This window comes from Coregonus clupeaformis, chromosome 20 (genome assembly GCF_020615455.1).
Source record: "Coregonus clupeaformis isolate EN_2021a chromosome 20, ASM2061545v1, whole genome shotgun sequence".
NCBI classification, from domain to species: Eukaryota; Metazoa; Chordata; class Actinopteri; order Salmoniformes; family Salmonidae; genus Coregonus; species Coregonus clupeaformis.
The window spans coordinates 58055978-58082294 of record NC_059211.1 but is presented as its reverse complement, the minus strand read 5'-3'; the positions used below and the strand labels follow the sequence as shown (position 1 = coordinate 58082294).

At 41.9% G+C, this 26317-nt stretch overlaps 1 protein-coding gene across 2 annotated transcripts in view; it reads right to left on the bottom strand.

The window, feature by feature from the left end:
* LOC121533962 (mast/stem cell growth factor receptor Kit) overlaps positions 1-22268 on the bottom strand; it is a 47271-nt gene extending 25003 nt beyond the window's left edge. The window contains exons 1-8 of one of the 2 annotated variants that reach the window (XM_041840358.2): positions 22062-22268; positions 16895-17149; positions 15793-16077; positions 15520-15659; positions 14757-14952; positions 14358-14544; positions 5710-5825; positions 5319-5433 (exon numbers count right to left, since the gene is read on the bottom strand). In XM_041840358.2, coding sequence (XP_041696292.1) covers positions 5319-5433; positions 5710-5825; positions 14358-14544; positions 14757-14952; positions 15520-15659; positions 15793-16077; positions 16895-17149; positions 22062-22116 — 1349 coding nt within the window. In that variant the 5' untranslated portion in view covers positions 22117-22268. The remainder of the gene's footprint in view (positions 1-5318; positions 5434-5709; positions 5826-14357; positions 14545-14756; positions 14953-15519; positions 15660-15792; positions 16078-16894; positions 17150-22061) is intronic. The other variant, XM_041840359.2, reaches the window with a different exon arrangement.
* Positions 22269-26317: the final 4049 nt, after the last annotated feature.

The following is a 26317-nucleotide window of genomic DNA, read 5'->3' as shown; positions in this document are numbered from 1 at the left end:
CAGCATCAACTAAAACAACAATACCTTAGAGGTACACGAAGTCCACAGAGTGAAACATTTGTAATCCAATATCATCAAGTTACATTATGATGCCAGCTGTAATGTTGAAAGGGAAAAGGCTGGGGATTTGTCTGTTGTTTAAAGTAGAGCACAATGATTGGAAGAAGCAGAGACTGCCCCAAGCAAGGCTCCACATTCCACAGCACCATACCACAAACAGCAGCTGTTTTCTACATACTGACAGGCCACAGGCCCCGCCATGTCACACTTAAAGAGCTTCTCGAGTGTATGTGTGTGTTAATAGTCTAATAAAAAGCTGGAGCTAGAGAACATTATTTTGTGTGGAGGTGCTGACTAACGGCGAATAAACTGCAAGCTATAAAAAAAGTATGAAGAGAGTCGCACACTCTATATACAAACTCGCAGTAATTTACTGGGTATAAATTACTGAGGGTTTATATATAGCGAGAGTGTGCGACTCTCTTTATTTATTTGTGTGTGCCAATAAAGTTGGATGTGTGGGCCAATACAGTCTGATTTTAGACATTGAAGCATTCCAAAGACATTCCATACCATCACCTAGTGCCTTAAGTATACAAACAAATCAAATAGACATGTCAAGGGTAACTGTAAGCATGTTTGTTTGAGTTGGACAGCTCTCTAAGTTGATTTGATCCTAATTGAAAGTGATTGGATAATGATTAGCCAATTGCCTCTGACTCGTTACCAGTGTTTCCTGGTAACGAGTCAGAGGCAAACCCTGATCACATGAGGGTAATCTCACTTCAGTCCACCAACAAATCACACATGTCCAATCCCACTTCTGCTTATACTCTGGGAAGGTCAAGACAATTAGACCATTTTGAATCCCTCTTACTAAGGTCTGAAAAGACGTCTTCACAAATTAAATCAAATTATATTGGTCGCATACACATATTTAGCAGATGTTATTGCGGGTGTAGCAAAATGCTTGTGTTCCTAGCTCCAACAGTGCAGTATTTTCTAACAAAACACAACAATACACACAAATCTAAAAAGTCAACGAATGGAATTAAGATACAGTACCAGTCAAAAGTGTGGACACACCTACTCATTCAAGGGTTTTTCTTTATTTTTACTATTTTCTACATTGTAGAATAATAGTGAAGACATCAAAATGATGAAAAAACACACAGTGAGGGGAAAAAAGTATTTGATCCCCTGCTGATTTTGTACGTTTGACCACTGACAAAGAAATGATCAGTCTATAATTTTAATGGTAGGTTTATTTGAACAGTGAGAGACAGAATAACAACAAAAAAATCCAGAAAAAACACATGTCAAAAATGTTATGAATTGATTTGCATTTTAATGAGGGAAATAAGTATTTGACCCCTGTGCAAAACATGACTCAGTATTTGGTGGCAAAACCCTTGTTGGCAATCACAGAGGTCAGATGTTTCTTGTAGTTGGCCACCAGGTTTGCACACATCTCAGGAGGGATTTTGTCCCACTCCTCTTTGCAGATCTTCTCCAAGTCATTAAGGTTTCGAGGCTGACTTTTGGCACCTCGAACCTTCAGCTCCCTCCACAGATTTTCTATGGGATTAAGGTCTGGAGACTGGCTAGGCCACTCCAGGACCTTAATGTGCTTCTTCTTGAGCCACTCCTTTGTTGTCTTGGCCGTGTGTTTTGGGTCATTGTAATGCTGGAATACCCATCCACGACCCATTTTCAATGCCCTGGCTGAGGGAAGGAGGTTCTCATCCAATATTTGACGGTACATGGCCCCGTCCATCGTCCCTTTGATGCGATGAAGTTGTCCTGTCCCCTTAGCAGAAAAACACCCCCAAAGCATAATGTTTCCACCTCCATGTGGGGATGGTGTTCTTGGGGTCATAGGCAGCATTCCTCCTCCTCCAAACACGGCGAGTTGAGTTGATGCCAAAGAGCTCAATTTTGGTCTTATCTGACCACAACACTTTCACCCAGTTCTCCTCTGAATCATTCAGATGTTCATTGGCAAACTTCAGACGGGCATGTATATGTGCTTTCTTGAGCAGGGGGACCTTGCGGGCGCTGCAGGATTTCAGTCCTTCACGGCATAGTGTGTTACCAATTGTTTTCTTGGAAACTATGGTCCCAGCTGCCTTGAGATCATTGACAAGACCCTCCCGTGTAGTTCTGGGCTGATTCCTCACCATTCTCATGATCATTGCAACTCCACGAGGTGAGATCTTTCATGGAGGACCAGGCCGAGGGAGATTGACAGTTCATTTGTGTTTCTTCCATTTGCGAATAATCGCACCAACTGTTGTCACCTTCTCACCAAGCTGCTTGGCGATGGTCTTGTAGCCCATTCCAGCCTTGTGTAGGTCTACAATCTTGTCCCTGAAATCCTTGGAGAGCTCTTTGGTCTTGGCCATGGTGGAGAGTTTGGAATCTGATTGATTGATTGCTTCTGTGGACAGGTGTCTTTTATACAGGTAACAAGCTGAGATTAGGAGCACTCCCTTTAAGAGTGTGCTCCTAATCTCAGCTCGTTACCTTTATAAAAGACACCTGGGAGCCAGAAATCTTTCTGATTGAGAGTGGGTCAAATACTTATTTCCCTCATAAAAATGCAAATCAACTTATAACATTTTTGACGTGTTTTTCTGGATGTTTTTGTTGTTATTCTGTCTCTCACTGTTCAAATAAACCTACCATTAAAATTATAGACTGATCATTTCTTTGTCAGTGGGCAAATGTACAAAATCAGCAGGGGATCAAATACTTTTTTCCCCCACTGTATGGAATCATGTAGTAACCAAAAAAGTGTTGTGTTGTGACAAGGTAGGGGTGGTATATTATGGTAAGAACAGCTCAAATACAGTGGGGGAAAAAAGTATTTAGTCAGCCACCAATTGTGCAAGTTCTCCCACTTAAAAAGATGAGAGAGGCCTGTAATTTTCATCATAGGTACACGTCAACTATGACAGACAAATAGAGAGAGAAAAAATTCCAGAAATTCACATTGTAGGATTTTTAATGAATTTATTTGCAAATTATGGTGGAAAATAAGTATTTGGTCACCTACAAACAAGCAAGATTTCTGGCTCTCACAGACCTGTAACTTCTTCTTTAAGAGGCTCCTCTGTTCTCCACTCGTTACCTGTATTAATGGCACCTGTTTGAACTTGTTATCAGTATAAAAGACACCTGTCCACAACCTCAAACAGTCACACTCCAAACTCCACTATGGCCAAGACCATAGAGCTGTCAAAGGACACCAGAAACAAAATTGTAGACCTGCACCAGGCTGGGGAGACTGAATCTGCAATAGGTAAGCAGCTTGGTTTGAAGAAATCAACTGTGGGAGCAATTATTAGGAAATGGAAGACATACAAGACCACTGATAATCTCCCTCGATCTGGGGCTCCACGCAAGATCTCACGCCGTGGGGTCAAAATGATCACAAGAACGGTGAGCAAAAATCCCAGAACCACACGGGGGGACCTAGTGAATGACCTGCAGAGAGCTGGGACCAAAGTAACAAAGCCTACCATCAGTAACACACTACGCCGCCAGGGACTCTAATCCTGCAGTGCGAGACGTGTCCCCCTGCTTAAGCCAGTACATGTCCAGGCCCGTCTGAAGTTTGCTAGAGTGCATTTGGATGATCCAGAAGAGGATTGGGAGAATGTCATATGGTCAGTTGAAACCAAAATATAACTTTTTGGTAAAAACTCAACTCGTCGTGTTTGGAGGACAAAGAATGCTGAGTTGCATCCAAAGACCACCATACCTACTGTGAAGCATGGGGGTGGAAACATCATGCTTTGGGTCTGTTTTTCTGCAAAGGGACCAGGACGACTGATCCGTGTAAAGGAAAGAATGAATGGGGCCATGTATCGTGAGATTTTGAGTGAAAACCTCCTTCCATCAGCAAGGGCAATGAAGATGAAACGTGGCTGGGTCTTTCAGCATGACAATGATCCCAAACACACCGCCTGGGCAACGAAGGAGTGGCTTCGTAAGAAGCATTTCAAGGTCCTGGAGTGGCCTAGCGAGTCTCCAGATCTCAACCCCATAGAAAATCTTTGGAGGGAGTTGAAAGTCTGTGTTGCCCAGCGACAGCCCCAAAACATCACTGCTCTAGAGGAGATCTGCATGGAGGAATAGGCCAAAATACCAGCAACAGTGTGTGAAAACCTTGTGAAGACTTACAGAAAACGTTTGACCTGTGTCATTGCCAACAAAGGGTATATAACAAAGTATTGAGAAACTTTTGTTATTGACCAAATACTTATTTTCCACCATAATTTGCAAATAAATTCATTAAAAATCCTACAATGTGATTTTCTGGATTTTTTTCCTCATTTTGTCTGTCATAGTTGACATGTACCTATGATGAAAATTACAGGCCTCTTTCATCTTTTTAAGTGAGAGAACTTGCACAATTGGTGGCTGACTAAATACTTTTTTCCCCCACTGTAAGCAAGAAACGACAGTCCATCAATACTTTAAGACATGAAGGTCTGTCAATCCGATCTCTGTGTGTGGTTCCCACCGTGAAGCATGGAGGAGGAGGTTTGATGGTGTGGGGGTGCTTTGCTGGTGACACTGTCTGTGATTTATTTAGAATTCAAGGCACACTAAAACAGCATGGCTATCACAACATTCTGCAGCAATACGCCATCCCATCTGGTTTGCGCTTAGTGGGACTATCATTTGTTTATCAACGGGACAATGACCCAACACACCTCCAGGCTGTGTAAGGGCTATTTGACCAAGAAGGAGAGTGATGGAGTGCTGCATCAGATGACCTGGCCTCCACAATCACCAGACCTCAACCCAATTGAGATGGTTTGGGATGAGTTGGACCGCAGAGTGAAGGAAAAGCAGCCAACAAGTGCTCAGCATATGTGGGAACCTTCAAGACTGTTGGAAAAGCATTCCAGGTGAAGCTGGTTGTGAAAATGCCATGAGTGTGGCTACTTTGAAGAATCTCAAATTCAAATATATTTTGATTTAACACTTTTTTGTTTACTACATAATTCCATATGTGTTATTTCATCGTTTTGATGTCATCACTATTATTCTATAATGTAGAAAATAGTAAAAATAAAGAAAAACCCTTGAATGAGTAGGTGTGTCCAAACTTTTGACTGGTACTGTATATAGAAATATTAGGAAGATCAAGGTCAGAGGAAGAAATAACGGGTTTCATTGCCAAAATCCTGAATTATCCCTTTTAGTCATTACAGTTCAATTTCTAAATTCCCTCGATCTATCAACACAGTCCAATCATAGCATGTCATTGTGAGTATGTGTGTGTGTTACCCCAGTGATCTCACCTCATATAAGGCTGTTCGCAGTAGTACCAGGTGATCTGTGGGGCGGGGTATCCCTCAGCTACACATCGCACCTGTCCATTTACTGGGCCATCATGAGATACAATCTCTGGTTTACCTGACAGGAGCAGAATGTTAGTGTTGATGCCAGGTGGGGATACTTAGCATGTAAATCAACTGTAATGCTCTGGGTTACTGTAGTTGGGGCGAAAGAGGTGTTGGGCTTTAATACATACGCTGAATGGTCTGTGAAAATCTAGTCATAAATGCCATATCATGTTAATTATTAATTACATCATATTGACAGTATGCAGAAGTCTCTGACTGCCCATTTCCCAACATAATGTATGCGTGGCTCCATGGCATCTTTAGAGAATATAATGCTACGACTTACTGATAACGTAGACCGAAAATGACTGATTGATTGTTGCATCATCATTGGAGGCATAAAAGGTGTAGACTCCACTCTCTGACATTTTCAAACGCACCAGCCTGAGCTCACTGTTGTACCTGGTGATTGAATCAACATTAATAACAAAAATGTAAAAAACAACTGGTGTTAATGCAGCTGATTTATTGAAGTAAACCACCTCATGATCAACACAATACCAGGCTTGGTTCAGAAACTGCCGCCTCATGATTCTTTACCACCTGAAAGCCAGTTATTTCTCCACAGTTCAACTGCACAGTACTCCAGCACACACAAAAAGCCCAGAGGCACTAATTAATTTTTACTGAATTTCTCAGGCAGTGTAATCATCTCTCAATGACCCAGGGCCAGTTAGGAACCAAAGGTGTTACATTTCAGTGAGAGGGTGTAATGAACACATTCATCATGTGGTAGGCCCAGGGCAAGGAGAGTGTGTTTATGTTAGATTTGTGCGTGTGTGCGTGTGTGTGTGTCAGGTTTTCCATTAGCCGGTAATTGCCGGATTTTGGCTGATAAAATAAATTAACAGCTGATTATTTATTTGTTATTCCGGCCAAATTTTCTGGGGTAGCCCTGTGGCTGAGGAGAGAGAGAAAGCGAGAGGAGCCTTGGTCTAGGCTACTGTTGATTGCGAAGATGGAGGCCTTTTTCATTGAAGTAAAACAAAAGTTAGAGAGTACGCCTTTAGTGAAAAGCCTACAAGGCAGGGCTCCAGACTGCGATCATTTAGTTGCATTTTGCGACCCTTTGACTTGGCTGTGCAAGTAAAAAAATGTATCGCAGTCTGGAGCATCTGTGCGGGCTGCACATTCATTTACCTCACTAAAAACATCCTATTTTTTAGGAGGCTAAAAACATGATTTGTTCAAACAGTAAAGTTCATTATCCTCATGATTCCTGTAATGAAAGTGTCTGCCTGCCTGCCCCTGTACCTGTTTCGCTGGGATCTGTTTTTGTGTTCAGCGAGCCACTCTCTCTCTCTCTCTCTCTCTCCTTTCCCGGGGAAAAAAAAAGCTCAGGGAGAAAGAAAAGTGTTCTGATTGTATAACATTTGAATATACAATTGCTGGGCAAACACAGCTATCCTGTTCTCACAGATGGAGAGAATATGTTCTCAGCTTTCTGTAGGTATACTTTTTATTTTTATCTCAATGCGCATTGGCCATTGGGAGTGCATAGGCCTCATTGGACAATAGGCTACAACAAGTTTTTTTGGACATTGTCACGGTTTCGGCTCGGGCAGGCTTCGGTGGTCGTCGTCTCCGGAGTACTAGCTGCCACCGTTGTATGTTTCGATGTTCGTTTGGTTTTGTCTTGATGTTGTACACCTGTTATCGTTTAGCGTTCATTATTGTCCTATAAGTTCTCGTTGTGTTTGTCATGTGTTGTGTGTGATTGAACTTGCTGTCGTGTATGTCTGTGCTTCGTTCTCTCCTCTGTGTTGGAGAAGTTCTCGCACGTGTTTGTGCGTTATTGTTATTTTGTTAGATTTTACGCCTGTGTGCGTAATCGCTCGTATCCAAGCTCTTTTGACTCGTTTTGAGTTTTGGTTCACTAAAGTCTATTGGACTAAGTTCCTGCGTCCTGCGCTTGATTCCTGCACCACACCTTCACAGCACACCTTCTGACAGACATTAAATGTACTGTTAAATTAATACATGGCTACTATGAGTGGGTATTATCTTTAGAGTTAGTGATCTAGCTAATGTGTTTTGAGTGTTTCCACTTCCTCAGGTGGTGAATTAGCCCCAAATAAATTAGCCTATGATATTAGAGCACATAAAGATGCAAAAAAAATTGAAAATTCTGGAGCTCTATTTTAAAAGTAAGATATAACAACAATTGCATCATTGTCTACCTACAATGCATGACAATCACTGGATTAGTAGTCTATTACACTGTGAATTACTTTATAATCATGGGCTGGTGCCACCAGGGGAACATTTTAATCTGGAGCCCTGCTCAAATGGGAATGTCCTCCGTATGGAAATGTTTTAATATTGTAGTAAACAAAGATGAGAAGAATGTTGTCGCGGCCAAATGTAGGCTACTGTGCAACTCGTTCTTCAGGTAGGAAGCAATTTTTGAACTTTCCTTGTTTTATATTTTCGTATTTATAATCATTTGTTTTCTCATTATATTTTAAATTGTTTATATCATTGTTATTATTGTAGGCCTATTTATTAACCCAAACCAGTTCTTTAAAATATGCTAAATGTGTTTTGTTTCAATCTGTTGAGACATTTTCGTTGGCTAAATTAAGTTAGATCTGTCTTTTTAATTGTGTGCTCCGTATTTAGTTTAAGATGGGTTATAAGTAGGCATGTTGTAAAATAAATATAATTAGCCTATTTCTGTCATTTGTTCGGTATGGTAGGCACTAGCCTTTCTTGGTAATTGCTGCAATATAGCCTGTTCAAAACTTTTGTGAAGGTTTAAACCCGTTTGCAAGTGCGTTGTTTCATTCTGTTGAGCCATTTTCTTTGGCCAAATTAAGTTCCAACTGTAATGTTGTGTTTACCGCAATATCATTTATCCTGTTCGTATTTTCCCGAAAAACAATGGCTTGACTTACTTTTGATATTACTCTAATAAAGTTTAGAAACGTTTGTGAAGATTTGGTGTGGTTTGGCTATTAGCCTAATATACTGCAGGCCTATGATATGAAGGCACTGCGCACCGGTGCTCCAACTGACTCCGACAGCTGAACTTGAGGTGAGGAAGAATGTTTTAGACCTACCAGAATTACTCCTATCATATAACAATATAATGCTCATCTTTCAAAAACATATTTGAATCGAAAATTTACGAATTAGCCTCTTTCTGTATGCCTATATCTGTATAGCAGACACAGTAACCTATCAGACAAGTACAAATAAATTCATGTCAGTGTCTTAGCATGCCGCCAGCATATCTCTATCTCTCAGGGGCTAGGCCTAAGCTTCTCTTCCTTTATATTATTAAAAAAACATTCATATAATACAGTGGACACCTAAGCCAATAGACCTACCCAGCAAACAGGGGACGTCCTGAGGACATTCGGCAACATTCCCACTATGTCCCTTAAGGGTTTCGGCGCAACATTATCCCACTGATGTTCTGGGAATGTTCTAAGAATGTTAAGTGATGGTCCCAAGGGAACGGTCTCTGGGGGACCTTCGTCTAGTTCCCTGTAAGTTCACAGGACGTCACTGAGGACCATGTCAGGACTTTTTTAGGACGTTCTCAGGACTTTCATTTTACTAGTCCTTAGGAAATCGCGTAATAGTCCCAATGGAATGTTCTCTGAGGGACCTTTGTTTAGTTCCCTTGAAGTTCCCAGGATGTCACTGAGGACCATGTCAGGAATATGGCAGGATCATTTTAGGACATTCTCAGGACTTTACTAGTCCTTAGGACGTCGCATGATGGTCCCAAGGGAACGTTCTCTGGTTTGTTCCGGGGACGTTTTTAGGACATTGTGTCATGGTCCCCTGGAGGTTTTGTCTAGTTCCGGTTGGTCCCATGGACGTCCCCGAGGACGTTTTTTCTTCGGACATTGTGTCATGGTCCCCTGGAGGTTCTTGTCACGTGATGGTCCCAGTTGTCCCAAACCATTATAAGTAAAGTAAATGGTATGGGGGTTTTAAGGTAAGTGGTACACTGTTCAGCTAAAATAGTGTAGAATCTTTAATCAATGACAATATGATTACATTTGACATGATCACTTAATATTTACTTTTCAATATGACCCCACCTGAGATTTGAACTCACTACCTCTGGATTTGGGGTATGCTGATCTTTCTGCTGCACAACAATTTTTGGAAATCCCCTACACATTCATTACCTATAATACATCTCTGCACTTAGCAAAAGAGTGCCATCTGCACTGCTATTTTAGTTATCAGATAATCTGACTATTCTCTCATTGATTTCATTTCCTTATTTCGGCAATTTGAGTTTGGGTTTTCAGAATGGTTGTCTAATGTTGATGGGGCAAATTATTCTGTTTTAATGTTACTCCTGAATCACTATGATAAATGTAATAGTTTTTCTTCAGTGTATTTATATTTTAGTATTATTATTATTATCTCCTTTTTCGATCTTGTCTCATTGCTGCAACTCCCCAACAGGCTCGGGAGGCAAAGGTCGACTCATGCGTCCTCTAAAACATAACCCGCCAAACCACGCTTCTTAACACCTGCCTGCTTAACCAGGAAGCCAGCCACACCAATGTGTCGGAGGAAACACTGTTCAACTGACAACCGAGGTCAGCCTGCAGGTGCCCAGCCCGCCACAAGGAGTCTCTAGAGCACGATGAGCCAAGTAAAGCCCCACCGACGACACTGGGCCAATTGTGCACCACCCTATGGGACTCCCGATCACGGCCGGTTGTGATACAGCCGGTGATCGAACCCGGGTCTGTAGTGACGCCTCTAGCACTGCGATTCAGTGCCATAGACCGCTGCGCCACTCGGGAGGCCTCTTCAGTGTATTTTTAACAGAGATGAGATTTACTTTGAAGTGCTAAGTGTAGGAATAGACCTACAGGTGAAATCAGTCATTAATACAGACATCGTGGAATAGCAGGAAGCTTGGAATGCTGTGAACCAAGAGGTTGTGAGCTCAAATCCTAGATGAAGACATGTTAAATAATAATTACAGTAGGAATAAACATACACAATGTAATCAAGTTGAAAACACTGCATGTTAAAAGCACTGTGTGTGTTTGTATGTGTGTCCCTAACATTTCCAAAAGAAAAAGAGCAGTGACTGGATCAGTGGTTCACCAATCAGGGCCTTGATGGTCATGGCAACAGTAACAAAGTATGATGAGTAATGAAACTAGGGTGCGTGTGCCCTGGTTAAAACTTTTTTTTTTTGTGGGAGAACGTTTCTTTGCGACCATCAGATGATGTCCCCGGGACAAACTGGGAACTAGACAAAACCTTCAACGGACCATGACACAACATCCCAAGAATGTCCTAAATACTTCCTCAGGGATGTCCTCGTGACCAACCAGGAACTAGACAAAACCTCTAATCAAAAATCTAATCAAATCAAATTGTATTTGCCACATGAGCCGAATACAACAGGTGTAGACATTACAGTGAAATGCTTACTTACAAGCCCTTAACCAACAATGCAGTTTTTTAAAGAAAAATGTAAAATAAAAAAGTCTTAATTAAGAAAAATAAAAAATAAAACCAAATAGCTAAAGAGCAGCAGTAAAATAAAATAGCAGTAGAGAGGCTATATACAGGGGGTACCGGTGCGAGGGCACCGGTTAGTCGAGGTAATTGAGGTCATATGTACATGTGGGTAGAGTTAAAGTGATTATGCATAAATAGTCAACAGAGTAGTAGCAGCGTAACAGAGGGGAATGGGATGGGGTTGGGGGGGCAGTGCAAATAGTCCGGGTAGCCATGATTAGCTGTTCAGGAGTCTTATGGCTTGGGGGTAGAAGCTGTTGAGAAGCCTTTTGGACCTAGACTTGGCGCTCCGGTACCGCTTGCCGTGCGGTAGCAGAAAGAACAGTCTATGACTAGGGTGACTTGAGTCTTTGACAATTTTTAGGGCCTTCCACTGCCTGGTATAGAGGTCCTGGATGGCAGGAAGCTTGACCCCAGTGATGTACTGGGCCGTACGCACTACCCTCTGTAGTGCCTTGCGGTCGGAGGCCGAGTAGTTGCCATACCAGGCGGTGATGCAACCAGTCAGGATGCTCTCGATGGTGCAGCTGTAGAACTTTTTGAGGATGTGAGGACCCATGCCAAATCAATTCAGTCTCCTGAGGGGGAATAGGTTTTGTCGTGCCCTCTTCGCGACTGTCTTGGTGTGTTTGGACCATGATAGTTCGTTGGTGATGTGGACACCAAGGAATTTGAAGCTCTCAACCTGTTCCACTACAGCCCCGTCGATGAGAATGGGGTCGTGCTCAGTCCTCTTCTTTTTCCTGTAGTCCACAATCATCTCCTTTGACTTGATCACATTGAGGGAGAGGTTGTTATCCTGGCACCACACGGCCAGGTCTCTGACCTCCTCCCTATAGGCTGTCTCATCATTGTCGGTGATCAGGCCTACCACTGTTGTGTCGTCGGCAAACTTAATGATGGTGTTGGAGTCATGCCTGGCCATGCAGTCATGGGTGAACAGGGAGTACAGGAGGGGACTGAGCACGCACCCCTGAGCGGCCACCGTGTTGAGGATCAGCGTAGCAGACGTGTTGTTACCTACCCTTACCACCTGTGGGCGGCCCGTCAGGAAGTCCAGGATCCAGTTGCAGAGGGAGGTGTTTAGTCCCAGGATCCTTAGCTTAGTGATGAGCTTTGAGGGCACTATGGTGTTGAACGCTGAGCTGTAGTCAATGAATAGCATTCTCACGTAGGTGTTTCTCTTGTCCAGGTGGGAAAGGGCAGTGTGGAGTGCAATTGAGATTGCATCATCTGTGGATCTGTTGGGGCGGTATGCAAATTGGAGTGGGTCTAGGGTTCCTGGGATAATCGTGTTGATGTGAGCCATGACCAGCCTTTCAAAGCACTTCATGGCTACAGACGTGAGTGGTACGGGTCGGTAGTCATTTAGGCAGGTTATCTTAGTGTCCTTGGGCACAGGGACTATGGTGGTCTGCTTGAAACATGTTGGTATTACAGACTCAGTCAGGGACATATTGAAAATGTCAGTGAAGACACTTGCCAGTTGGTTAGCACATGCTCGGAGTACACGTCCTGGTAATACGTCTGGCCCTGAGGCCTTGTGAATGTTGACCTGCTTAAAAGTCTTACTCACATCGGCTACGGAGAGCGTGATCACATAGTCATCCGGAACAGCTGATGCTCTCATGCATGCTTCAGTGTTGCTTGCCTCGAAGCGAGCATAGAAGTGATTTAGCTCGTCTGGTAGGCTTGTATCACTGGGCAGTTTGCGGCTGTGCTTCCCTTTGTAGTCTGTAATCGTTTTCAAGCCCTGCCACATCCGACGAGCGTCAGAGCCGGTGTAGTACGATTCAATCTTAGTCCTGCATTGACTCTTTGCCTGTTTGATGGTTAGTTGGAGGGCATAGCGGGATTTCTTATAAGCTTCCGGGTTAGAGTCCCGCTCTTTGAAAGCGGCAGCTCTACCCTTTAGCTGTGGATGTTGCCTGTAATCCATGGCTTCTGGTTGGGGTATGTACGTACGGTCACTGTGGGGACAACGTCATCGATGCACTTATTGATGAAGCCAGTGACTGATGTGGTGTACTCCTCAATGCCATCTGTGGGTGGAGTAAAGCTGGTCTAGAGTTTTTTTTTTTTTTTCTCTGGTTGCACATTTAACATAGAAATTAGGTAGAATGGATTTAAGTTTCCCTGCATTAAAATCCCCGGCCACTAGGAGTGCTGCCTCTGGTTGAGCGTTTTCCTGTCTGTTTATGGCCTTACACAGCTCATTGAGTGCTATCTTAGTGCCAGCATCGGTTTGTGGTGGTAGATAGACAGCTACAAAAAATATAGATGAAAACTCTCTTGGTAAATAGTGTGGTCTACAGCTTATCATGAGATACTCTACCTCAGGCGAGCAAAACCTTGAGACTTCCTTAGTATTAGATTTTATGCACCAGCTGTTGTTTACAAATATACACAGACGCCACCCCTTGTCTTACCAGAGTCAGCCGTTCTATCTTGCCGATGTAGCGTATAACCCGCTAGCTGTATGTTATCCATGTCGTCGTTCAGCCACGACTCAGTGAAACATAAGATATTACAGTTTTTAATGTCCCGTTGGTAGTATATAGTCTTAGGTCATCCAATTTGTTTTCAAATGATTGAACATTGGCTAATAGGATTGATGGAAGAGGCAGTTTGCTCGCTCACCGTCGGATCCTTACAAGGCACCCCGACCTATGTCCATGATATCTCTGTCTCTTTCTCATGCGAATGACGGCGATTTGGGCCTTGTCGGGTGTCTGTAGAATATCCTTCGCGTCCGACTCGTTGAAGAAAAAATCTTCGTCCAATACGAGGTGAGTAATTGCTGTCCTGATATCCAGAAGCTCTTTTTGGTCAGAAAAGAAACATTTTGTACAGAATAAATTACAAATAACGCGAAAAAACACACATAATAGTACAATTGGTTAGAGGGCTGTAAAACGGCAGCCATCTTCTCCGGCGCCATTCTGATCTCCGGCGCCCATGACACAACGTCCTGATGACTTTAGGAGACCATTTCGTGACGTCCTAACAACTCATTATTGTTTGCAAAGTATGCATGCAATGCCCTGATGCATTTAGTGCTGAAATCTCAGACAGCTGAACCGTGAGGTGGATCATTATTATTTTAGGAAAGTAAAAACCAATAAAACAATAGGCTAAAGTTTTGCATATGCTACAGATCCAAATGCAAGGAATAGTGTTTTTATAATTAGTTATAGGCTGTTTTTAAGGACACATAAATGTGGCTAATTTGGCCAATATCTCTAATTTATTGATGTCACTGGCTGCGTGGGTGGATGGCCTAATGGGTTACGCACCCAATGCATATGGATGACAGGTCAATTTCTTTAATGTCTGATAAATTAAATCTTACCGGTCACTTGTCCGGTACCAGATTATCCTAACAGAAACCCTGGTGTGTGTGCTTGCGTGTGTGTATACCTGTGTTGGTGGTTCTGTGTGGTGATGACAAAGTCGGAGGTGTTCCTCAACTGCTGGCCTGAGAAGCTCCAGGAGAAGGTGTGTGGTTTGGGATAGGCCTCCATGTCCACACGCAGGGACAGACTCTCCCCAGCACGCACACGCACAGTACTGTTATCTGACGGAGCCAGGTTGATGAAACCTCTATCTGGAAGACATACAACAACCCACAGGTCAGACACACTGACAGTCACCCACATGAAAATACCTTTGAATCTTCTTAACAAAACCACTCCATTTCCACTTTGGTTTTCCAATGAGTGTTGCAATAGTTTCACGTTATGGAAATACATAATACAACCCATTCAAATTGAGAATTTCAATATAGATCAGCAGTACACTGTAATGCCATATACTCACCATAGACGTCCAGCCAGATTGACTCAGAGCTGATCCCCTTCTCATTCTGACCCTCACATCGATATCTCCCAGAATCCTGTGTCCCGACAGAGTTGATATGGAGTGTAGCGCTGCGGACGTGTGTGATGGGCTCAGTCAGGATGCGTGAGCCATTCTCCACTGCCGGTTGCTGTGGAGACGAAGCCCACACGGCATCCTGTCAATCAACACCCAGAGATCTATAGAGATTAACCCTGTCTGGTCTGGGCCGCATTCCTTCCCTCCCCGGGCAGGGGGACAGGAGGGCTTTCCTCTCTCTCACACATACACACACACACACCCCTCAGGACCCTGAGACGCAGTAAACATACACACACAGCCAACTGAACATCACACTAGTTTCTCAAGATACTGATGTTTCAGACTTGGAGCATTTTGGACTCTCTAGCAAACGTTCTTCTGAGATATTTCTTATAAATGTAAAGAATATAATAAAAAAGACATCTAACTTTTGCTCTATTCCAATAGGGTGAATGCACCAATTTGTAAGTCGCTCTGGATAAGAGCGTCTGCTAAATGACGTAAATGTGCCCTTGAGCAAGGCACTTAACCCTAATTGCTCCTGTAAGTCGCTCTGGATAAGAGCGTCTGCTAAATGACTAAAATGTAAATGTAAATGTAATAAAATTCCAATCTCTTCCAGTCAGTCTATTGGAGAGCTGTCCTCTAGGTATCCCTCTAGCCTCCCTGGCCAACCCCTAGAGAGAGGGCAAAGGGTTCTCACCTTGCCGGGCGGAGCGGCCCACTTCAGCTTGATGTCTCCGTTGACGTTGGTGGTGCTGCAGGTCAGGGTGAGATTCTGGCCCCGCGTCAGGACCACCCTCTTGGGCCCCTGCATCTCAATCATAGGAGGCACATCTGGGACTGAGTTAAAAAATGGAGAATATAAAATAAACTATATCACGGATACAGTACTTCACATCCCAGAACACAAACACAGGAGTGAATGTGCGAGTGCCTACATGCGCAGATGCACGCACAGTTAATGTTTTATTACCTGGTCGCACAGTCAGATCATAGTTGTGTGATTTAACGAGGGCACCGCCCAGTCTGCCAGTGCAGATGTAACAGCCCTCAAAGGCCTTCTTAGTGTCATAGATAACTATGCCCCGCTCCAGGCTGGCAGCATAGTGGAGACCATTAGGGAGGGCACTGCCATGGCACGGCTCCAGGCGCAGGTTGACCACTCCCGGGTCGGTTGCTAGGCAGGGGATGGAGGCACTGTCTCCCGCACGAGTCAGGATACTGAACACTATGGTCTTTCTAAAGGCATTATCAGGATCTGCCAAAAACAAACAACTTTAAATCAACAGTGTGGTATGAAAACAGCCTCAAGTATATGGAACAATGTCCAGAGTACTGTGTGTATAGTTCTGAGAGAAGAGATTAGGAGATTGTGCTAATTATGTTATTCAAACATGGAGACAGATCCAGTTTGATCTTTAGCTAATAATCAATCAATCGCTGACACACATACACACATGCATGTGCACACACACTGTAGGCACTTTCCAAGAAATAAGCAGTTCTATCCAGATGTACTGCCCTATGGTCATGGTACTAGTCCAGGTAGTGTTGAAGATCCAAAGACTGATCCAAATACCTATCAATCCAGTAAACACCTTCATGCACAAACACACCCACACACAGTGCCCCTCTAAAAAAATGTTTTATCACTTCCTCAAAGAAATGTTCACAAGCCTCTCTGAGATCAGACAAAAAAACGTTACCTTTCTCGCTTACAAACTTTGTCCCACCCCCTCTTTCTCTCTTTTTCATTCACTTACTCACTCACTCACTCACTCATACCCTTATACCAGTGGTTCTCAATCCTGGTCCTGGGGACCCAAAGGGGTACACATTTTTGTTTTTGCCCTAACACTACACACCTGATTCAAATCATCAACTCGTCATCAGGCTTTGATGATTTTAATCAGGTGTGTAGTGTTAGGGCAAAAACTAAAATGCGCACCCCTATGGGTCCCCAGTACCAGGATTGAGAACCACTGCCTTATACACATAAAAACTCTCACATACATGCCCACACAGGCACACAGGGCTATGAATGTTGAGTCAGAAACACACACACACACACACACCTTTGACGTAGACGTAGACAGAGCTCTGCTCTCCGGTTCTCTCCTCCAGACAGATGTATCGGCCCATGTGGCCAGGCTGAGCTCTGGGGATTTTCAGGATGGACGCCCCATTAGTCCGCTCCTCACCCCTCAGCTTGGGACGGTCCTCCCGCTGCCATTGCACCACCTGGTCACCCTGGCAAAGCAGGCTGAGGGGGGCGTTGAGTGGAATGACCAGGTGGAGGCCTCTGGGGGTGATGGTGGGTCTGGCGCTGCCTGTAGTAACATGGTTGGGATGGTCATTACAGTATTGATCAAACAGGCTCTGGATATCATACACATAGTCACTGAAAACGTAATCATAACACGTCACAGTCCTCACTCAGAGCCATATAACACATAACATAAAGGCTGCAGCACAGACATCATAACAGTTAGTTTCCAATTGACCTTGATCAGTTTCTTTAGGCTAATGACAATTCAGTTTTATATCGGAGGCTTTCACTAAATTGTGTTTAGGTGGATTAAGGGTGAAGAGTACAGGTATGATTAACAAAATGGAGTAAATAAGTAAGAAGGAGAAGTACCTTTCTTTAACAGCAAAGAGTGCACTGCAGGTACTTCAACAGTAATACTAGGCTAGAAATCAGAGGAGGCTGGTGGTAGGAGCTATAGGAGGATAGGCTCATTGTAATGACTGGAAGGGAATAAATGGAACGGTATCAAACATATCAAACATATGGAAACCACATCCATTTCATTTATTCCATTCCAGCCATTACAATGAGCCCGTCCTCCTATAGCTCCTCCCACCAGCCTCATCTGCTAGAAATGTACGTCAATACTGAGGATGGGTAGACAAGAGCCTCAGAGCTTGTTTTGCATGCACTTTGATAGTAATACCAATCATTATCATAGCACTCCTAGCAATATATTGACACCACTTTATGACTGAAAAATGACAGGTGAGTTATCGCTTTGGCAAAGATGTAAAACGATGCACCATGTACAATTCTTGGCACAACTTGAAATATACCTGCAGCAATATCAGCATGGGAGGAGTGTCATATTCATTTTGCCTTGAAGGCCAAACAAGTTATCTCCCGTCCCATTCCTTATGTGCCCTTCGGCTCTTAACCCAACATAAATATTTGTGTATGAAATAGTCAACTAGAACACTTTAAATATAACCTAAATAGAATTTGGCAGAGGATGGGTTAGAACAGTGGAAAAGAAAAAGAAACCACAGGCACGCAGCACAAAATAAACTCCACCTTCAGAGCAGACAACCCCTGCACAGGTGAGAAGCAGGCAGAACTGGCCTACCTGGGCTGTGTCCAGGACAAACACACACCAGGTACAACATACTGTGTGCTGCTCTCTTTAACAGACCACCAATCAGCCAAAACCCACCATGCAAACCAACCTGGACTCAGAGCATTTCGTATTATTCTGTATGTAAATCTGAGACACCCAATTTGGCATGATATGTTACGTTTCATATGGTACGTATTAATTTGTGGATGTCCATCACCCATTTAGTATGATATGTTACGAATTACAATTCGTATTACAGTACCAGTCAAAAGTTTGGACATACCTACTCATTCAAGGGTTTTTCTTTATTTGCACTATTTTCTACATTGTAGAATAATAGTGAAGACATCAAAACTATGAAATAACACATATGGAAAATGTAGTATCTAAAGAAGTGTTAAACAAATCAAAATATATTTTATATTTGAGATTCTTCAAATAGCCACCCTTTGCCTTGATGACAGCTTCGCACACTCTTGGCATTCTCTCAACCAGCTTCATGAGGTAGTCACCTGGAATGCATTTCAATTAACACGTGTGCCTTCTTAAAAGTTAATTTGTGGAATTTATTTCCTTCTTAATGCGTTTGAGACAATCAGTTGTGTTGTGACAAGGTGGGGGGGGGGTATACAGAAGATAGCCCTATTTGGTAAAAGACCAAGTCCATATTATGGCAAGAACAGCTCAAATAAGCAAAGAGAAACGACAGTCCATCATTACTTTAAGGCATGAAGGTCAGTCAATACGGAACATTTCAAGAACTTTGAAAGTTTCTTCAAGTGCAGTCGCAAAAACCATCAAGCGCTATGATGAAACTGGCTCTCATGAGGACCGCCACAGGAATGGAAGACCCAGAGTTACCTCTGCTGCAGAGGATAAGTTCATTAGAGTTACCAGCCTCAGAAATTGCAGCCCAAATAAATGCTTCACAGAGTTCAAGTCACAGACACATCTCAACATCAACTGTTCAGAGGGGACTGTGTGAATCAGGTCTTCATGGTCGAATTGCTGCAAAGAAACCACTACTAAAGGACACCAATAACAAGAAGAGACCTGCTTGGGCCAAGAAACACGAGCAATGGACATTAGACCGGTGGAAATGTGTCCTTTGGTCTGGAGTCCAAATTGGAGATGTTTGGTTCCAACCACCGTGTCTTTGTGAGACGCGGTGTTGGTGAATGGATGATCTCTGCACCGTAAAGCATGGAGGAGGAAGTGTTATGTTGTGGGGGTGCTTTGCTGGTGACAATGCCGGTGATTTATTTAGAATTCAAGGCACACTTAACCAGCATGGCTACCACAGCATTCTGCAGTGATACGCCATCCCATCTGGTTTGGGCTTAGTGGGACTATCATTTGTTTTTCAACAGGACAATGACCCAACACACCTCCAGGTTGTGTAAGGGCTATTTACCAAGAAGGAGAGTGATGGAGTGCTGCATCAGATGACCTGGCCTCCACAATCCCCCCAACCTCAACCCAATTGAGATGGTTTGGGATGAGTTGGACCACAGAGTGAAGGAAAAGCAGCCAACAAGTGCTCAGCATATGTGGGAACTCCTTCATGACTGTTGGAAAAGCATTCCAGGTGAAGCTTGTTGAGAGAATTGAGTGTGCAAAGCTGTCATCAAGGCAAAGGGTGGCTATTTGAAGAATCTCAAATATAAAATATATTTTGATTTGTTTAACACTTTTTTGTTTACTACATGATTCCATCTGTGTTATTTCATAGTTTTGATGTCTTCACTATCATTCTACAATGTCAAAAATAGTATAAATATAGAAAATCCTTTGAATGAGTAGGTGTGTCCAAACATTTGACTGGTGGTGTATATGTTACGAATTTGCAAAAAGTACAATATGTAACACATTTTCAAAACGTGTTATATATTACACATTTTCAAAATGTGTTATATGTTATGAATTTGGAAATGTACAATATGTTACGAATTTGCTCAATGAACGATATGTTACGAATTCTAGCTAGGTGGCTAATGTTAGCTAGCTCGCTAACGTTAGATAGGCTAGGGGTTAGGGTTAGGGGTTAGGGTTAAGTTTAGGAGTTAGGTTAAAGGATTAAGGTTAGGGTTAGGGGAAGGATTAGCTAAAAGTGTTAAGGTTAGGTTAAGGGTTAGCTAAAAGGGTTAAGGTTAGGGTTAGGGGGAAGGGTTAGCTAACATGCTAAGTATTTGCAAAGTAGTTAAAAAGTAGTAAGTAGTTGAAAAGTTGCTAATTAGCTAAAATGCTAATGTTGTCCGTCATGATCTTCAAACTCGCAACCTTTGAGTTGATAGACGTTCAGGCAGCAGGTTAGGTGAAGGGTTAGGTAAAACTGTTAGGGTTAGGGTTAGCTAACATGCTAAGTAGTTGCAAAGTAGCTAAAAAGTTGCTAATAAACTCAAATGCTAAAGTTGTCTGTGATGATATTCAAATCGCAACCTTTGGGTTGCTAGATATTCGCGGTATATGCCCACCCATCCACCCTACTTTCGTTTTTGCCTTAAGCAATCTTCGTACGTAACCATATGAAATGTAACATATCATCATAAATGGAGCGTCTCGGATTTATGTACAGAATAATACGAAATGCTCTGAGACAAGGTTGTGCAGATTAATCCCCCCTCCCTGCACTCCACTCTACAGAAGAAAGCATTCCTCTATTTCAGGAAGCATCACTTTACAGGATAACTGACATTATTTATCTGTCTTTGCCTGTTTTCAAGTGGGTGTTTTTTGGATTGATTCTTCAACCATGTAAGCAATCACAAGCAGTGATAGGCCTACCACTCACAGCTCAATACTGCTCAATAAAGCTTTAAATTAAATCTATAGGTGAGGCATGCAATTATAGGTGTGACATTACATTCACAGGCGAGGCATGTTGTAAATTGTGTCAAATATGTTTTATATGGTACATGAAGCCCTAACACCAAAACACCATTACAAGGCTTAAAAACAGAGTTTGAACGCAAATGTTGATATAAAAATTGTTGATATAAAAATGTATGACAAAAGCCTCTCTGTATTGGCTAGGCTAATGGTCACAAAAAATATATAAAACGCCACAGGCCCACAGTAGGTCTATGCAAAACCAATTCTTAGAAAATGCCACTGCTTATTTGCCTACTTCCAAAGAATTCCTCGACATTTCCATAATGACAGTTATATGCTGAGATGACAAGAGATGACAAGCACAGCGCTTATCTGCGGCAATGACTCGAGGCTCTTGGAAAATAACAAACCATTTAGCGAGCCTATCCAAATAGTCCTACTAGACTATTGAACTAACGTTCCCAAATCATATAGTAGAAACTATTCCTAATTGTAATGTCTAACAAACATTTTTTAGCCTACAACGAGGTCACTTATCAATCTGTTCATAAATAAATCGCTGTTTATTTACTTTTTGCCAATGTCTCCGTGCTGTGCCCGGTCCACTAGATGAATTATTGCGATGAACGCAACCTGATGCTGAGCACACAAATATCTAATTTCCTCATTAGGTTTCAGTGACTTACTCAAAATGTAAAGGTACAGGTTAACCAACAGGCTATCTCTACGTCCTGAACGATCGGTGTTGCCAAAATCATAAACTATACAAAGTTCAAATCTGCTGAAAAAGGTGTAGGCTAGGCTACAATACAATTCTTAACTGAATAGAAATAACATATTTATAGTCCACAAAAAAAAGAACAAATAATAATAATGAACAAAACAATTTCCAAAAATCTATTTAGTATAGTGACCAAGGTGATCATGTTCGTGAAGTGTGATCAATCACCACTATGTGGTTAAAATATACTTCTGTAAAACAACAACTAGCCTCACAACTGTTGGCAGAGAGACTATGTTGACCAATATTATGTCTTACCTGTTTGGAAGGATAACTGTATCAAGACAGAAAACAGTACCCAGTGGTATTCCATTATTACAATTCCATCTATATTGTAGTGCGGTGCCAATGTCTACCATGAAGCGCTCCCGCTTGTAAATGTCGCGGATTGTTCGGCAGTTCAGTGAAGGCTTAAGACATGCAGTTGAACGTCTTAAACGCACAATACAGCGGGGTATTGTGTTGAAGTACTAGGATCAACTGGTGGTGATGTTGTGTTGAACTGCGTCTATAGAGGACGTTCGTGGGCAGGGGAGGGTGCGGGTTGTGTGGCATCAACAATAACAAGTATTTCAATCACATTCCATGCATGCCAGAACATCAAAGCAATACTTTGCATTGGAAGAATAGCTGCAGGAAGTAGGGGTGCTGAGGGTGCTGCAGCATCCCCAGATTATAATTATTATTTTTAATAATAATACATATTCTTTGAAATAAATATTTTTTCTTCTCACAAAAGTAGTGCACTGGGCCTTTACTAGTATTAGCAGACCGATATATACATATATTTTCAGCATCTCTGCTTTGGTAAAAAAGGTAGTTGTATAATTAAGAGCAGTATCTTGCAGGATTCAATAGTTGGAATTGTACGAGTTGTTGCCCTGTCCCTTTCTCTGCAATTGTCATTCTAATGGAATCCAGAAAAAACAAAACCCTGTCCTCAAACATTTACATCAAAAGGTGCAAAGTTATGGGCAAAGACCCAAAACATCCACATCAAATCAAATATTTTTCTTGATCAAATAACATGGAAAACAACCACTTTCTGTGCAGTATTAATTTACCATCCTTACAAACCACTTAATGTAAATGTACATTACTGTATTGTACATAGGCTGGTCGTCTAGGTTTGTACCTGTAGACTTTCCATCACCATGAAGAAAAACAATGCACAGTAATTGAGTACATTGAGACATCAAGTGTTTTGTGATGTGGTGATGTGGCTCAGTTGGTAGAGCATGGTGCTTGCAATGCTAGGGTTATGGGTTCCTTCCCAAGGGGACCAGCATGAACATGTATGCACTCACTACTGTAAGTTGCACTGGATAAGAGTATCTAATAAAATGGAAAAGGAATACATTATAATTATCTGTACAAAACAGTTAATCTGATAATTAACTGCTGGGGCGTCAGGTAGCTTAGTGGTTAAGAGTGTTGTGCCAGTAACCGAAAGGTTGCTGGTTCTAATCCCCAAGCTGACTAGGTGAAAAATCTGTCGATGTGCCCTTGGGCAAGGCACTTAACCCTAATTGCTCCTGTAAGTCGCTCTGGATAAGAGCGTCTGCTAAATGACTAAAATGATAATACTTGTAGAATATAAAAATACTTCCAGTTTCTTGAAATGCTTTGCAATTGCTACTTATTTCTATGTGAAAACTGAAGTGGTCTAGACTCAAGTTACAAATGCTGGTAAACACTTAAATACATTTAGTTTACATTTATTTCACAGAAGTAGTGCACTGGGACTTTACTAGTCCTGCATTAGCGCACCCCCAAAGTGCTTCCCATGGCTATGGTTGGAAGCCCTGAGGATAAAGTCCACCAATAGTTGATCTGACAGATTTATAGTAGACCTAATGGTTAGTAATGTGTATGCAATATTTGAGTATCAGTGGCCTAAGGAATAGATTTTAGTTATTGAGTTTAACATTTATGGTGAGTTAACAGATTTCAGTATATGCCTATTTTTTCAGACTGGGAAAAATAAAAAAATGTTTAACCAAAAATATACACTACTGTTCAAAAGTTTTGGGTCACTTAGAAATGTCCTTGTTTTCGAAAAAAGAAAAGCATTTTTTTTGTCCATTAAAATAACATCAAATTGATCAGAAATACAGTGTAGACATTGTTAATGTTGTAAATGGCTATTGTAGCTGGAAACGGCTGATTTTTTATGCAATATCTACATAGGCGTACAGAGGCCCATCATCAGCAACTATCAGTCCTGTGTTCCAATGGCTGTGTTTGCTAATCCAAGTTTATCATTTTAAAAGGCTAATTGATCATTAGAAAACCCTTTTGCAAGTATGTTAGCACAGCTGAAAACTGTTGTGCTGATTAAAGAAGCAATAAAACTGGCCTTCTTGACTAGTTGAGTATCTGGAGCATCAGAAATTGTGGGTTCGATTTCAGGATCAAAATGTCCAGAAACAAATAACTTTCTTCTGAAACTGAAGGCTATTCCATGCGAGAAATTGCCAAGAAACTGAAGATCTCGTACAACGCTGTGCACTACTCCCTTCACAGAACAGCGCAAACTAGCTCTAACCAGAATAGAAAGAGGAGTGGGAGGCCCCAGTGCACAACTGAGCAAGAGTGTCTAGCTTCAGACGCCTTACAGGTCCTCAACTGGCAGCTTAATTAAATAGTACCAGCAAAACACCAGTCTCAACGTCAACAGTGAAGAGGCGACTCCAGGATGCTGACCTAGGCAAAGTTGTGAAGAAAAAGCCATATCTCAGACTGGCCAATAAAAAGAAAAGATTAAGATGGGCAAAAGAACACAGACACTGGACTTTTTCTTTGCCGTTGAAAAACATCCCCACAATGGTGGAGTGCTGCAGAGATGGTTGTCCGTCTGGAAGGTTCTCCCGTCTCCACAGAGGAACTCTGGAGCTCTGTCAGAGTGACCATCGGGTTCTTGGTCACCTCCCTGACCAAGGTCCTGCTCCCCCTATTGCTCAGTTTGGCCGGGCGGCCAACTCTAGGAAGAGTCTTGGTGATTCCAAACTTCTTCCATTTAAGAAATGTTTTGGTACCCTTCCCCAGATCTGTGCCTTCGACACAATCCTGTCTTGGAGCTCTACGGACAATTTCTTCGACCTCATGTCTTGGTTTATGCTCTGACATGCACTGTCAACTGTGGGACCTTATATAGACAGGTGTGTGCCTTTCCAAATCATGTCCAATCAATTGAATTTACCACAGGTGGACTCCAATCAAAGTTGTAGAAATATCTCAAGAATGACCAATGGAAACAGGATGCACCTGAGCTCAATTTCTATTCTCATAGCTAAGGGGCGGAATACTTATGTAAATAAGGTATTTCTGATTGCTTCATTTTTTACATTTGCAAAAATTTCTGAAGACCTGTTTTTCACTTTGTCATTATTGGGTATTGTGTATAGATTGATGAGATTTTTTATTTATTTTATCAATTTTAGAACAAGGCTGTAACGGAACAAAATGTGGAAAAAGGGAAGGGGTCTGAATACTTTCCGAATGCACTGTATATTACAGTGAGCATGTGTCAGAATCCAGAATATAAATATGTGGTGTGTACAGGACAGATACAAAACAGGTACACAGGTACATTTCTTACAACCATACTTACAACCTAAACTTCAGCTCAGCACAGATGACTTGAGTGCAGACGCCTTTGCCAGGTCAGGTGGCTAACATACTATGACCATCTCATACAATTAACACCCTTTAGAGTCCCGCAGATGAACGCTCATGTCATCAACCATCGATTCGCTGTGACTATTCAAACTAATCTTTCTCCTAATTAATTTCTCAATCAAATATGCTTCATGCCATTGGAAAAGACAGCTTGTATGCAAACAGTATAATCAATTAAGGCCTATCTATTGATGTATCAATTGGATGTATCAGATATTACAGAATAGGACCTGTTTTAAACACTTTTAAGATATGACATACATATATTGCTGTTTCATAAATGTTTTAAACAAGTCATTAATTAATATAATTAACTAGAAAATGACATTTTCTAAAGAAAATGTGTGTGCCTGCTAGTCTTGAAGTGTTTATCGTTGTGAAATAGTAGTAGTGGAGGTAGTGGTAGTGAGGAAGTAATCAGGGATTGACCTTAAAGGGGAAGTTCACCCATTTCTACATTTGGCCTTATTTTCACCTTTGCTGTGCTTATAGTTGATCCCCCAAACCGTTTTTTGATATGTTGTTGTTACAGAGAAAATTGGTAGACACATTTTGCTGAGTCATCACTTGCCATTGACTGTATATAGCCTTCCTACTGTTATTCTATTTTACTGCTGCTCTTTAATTATTTGCTATTTTTATTTTTTAATTATTTATTTTTAACTTAACACTTTTTATTTTTTTCTTAAAACTGCATTGTTGGTTAAGGGCTTGTAAGTAAGCATTTCACTGTAAGGTCTACACCTGTTGTATTCGGCGCATGTGGCAAATTAAATTTGATTTGATGTGATCAGAAAATGTGTCTAAAGCATGTTAGAAAATGCTCTAAAACA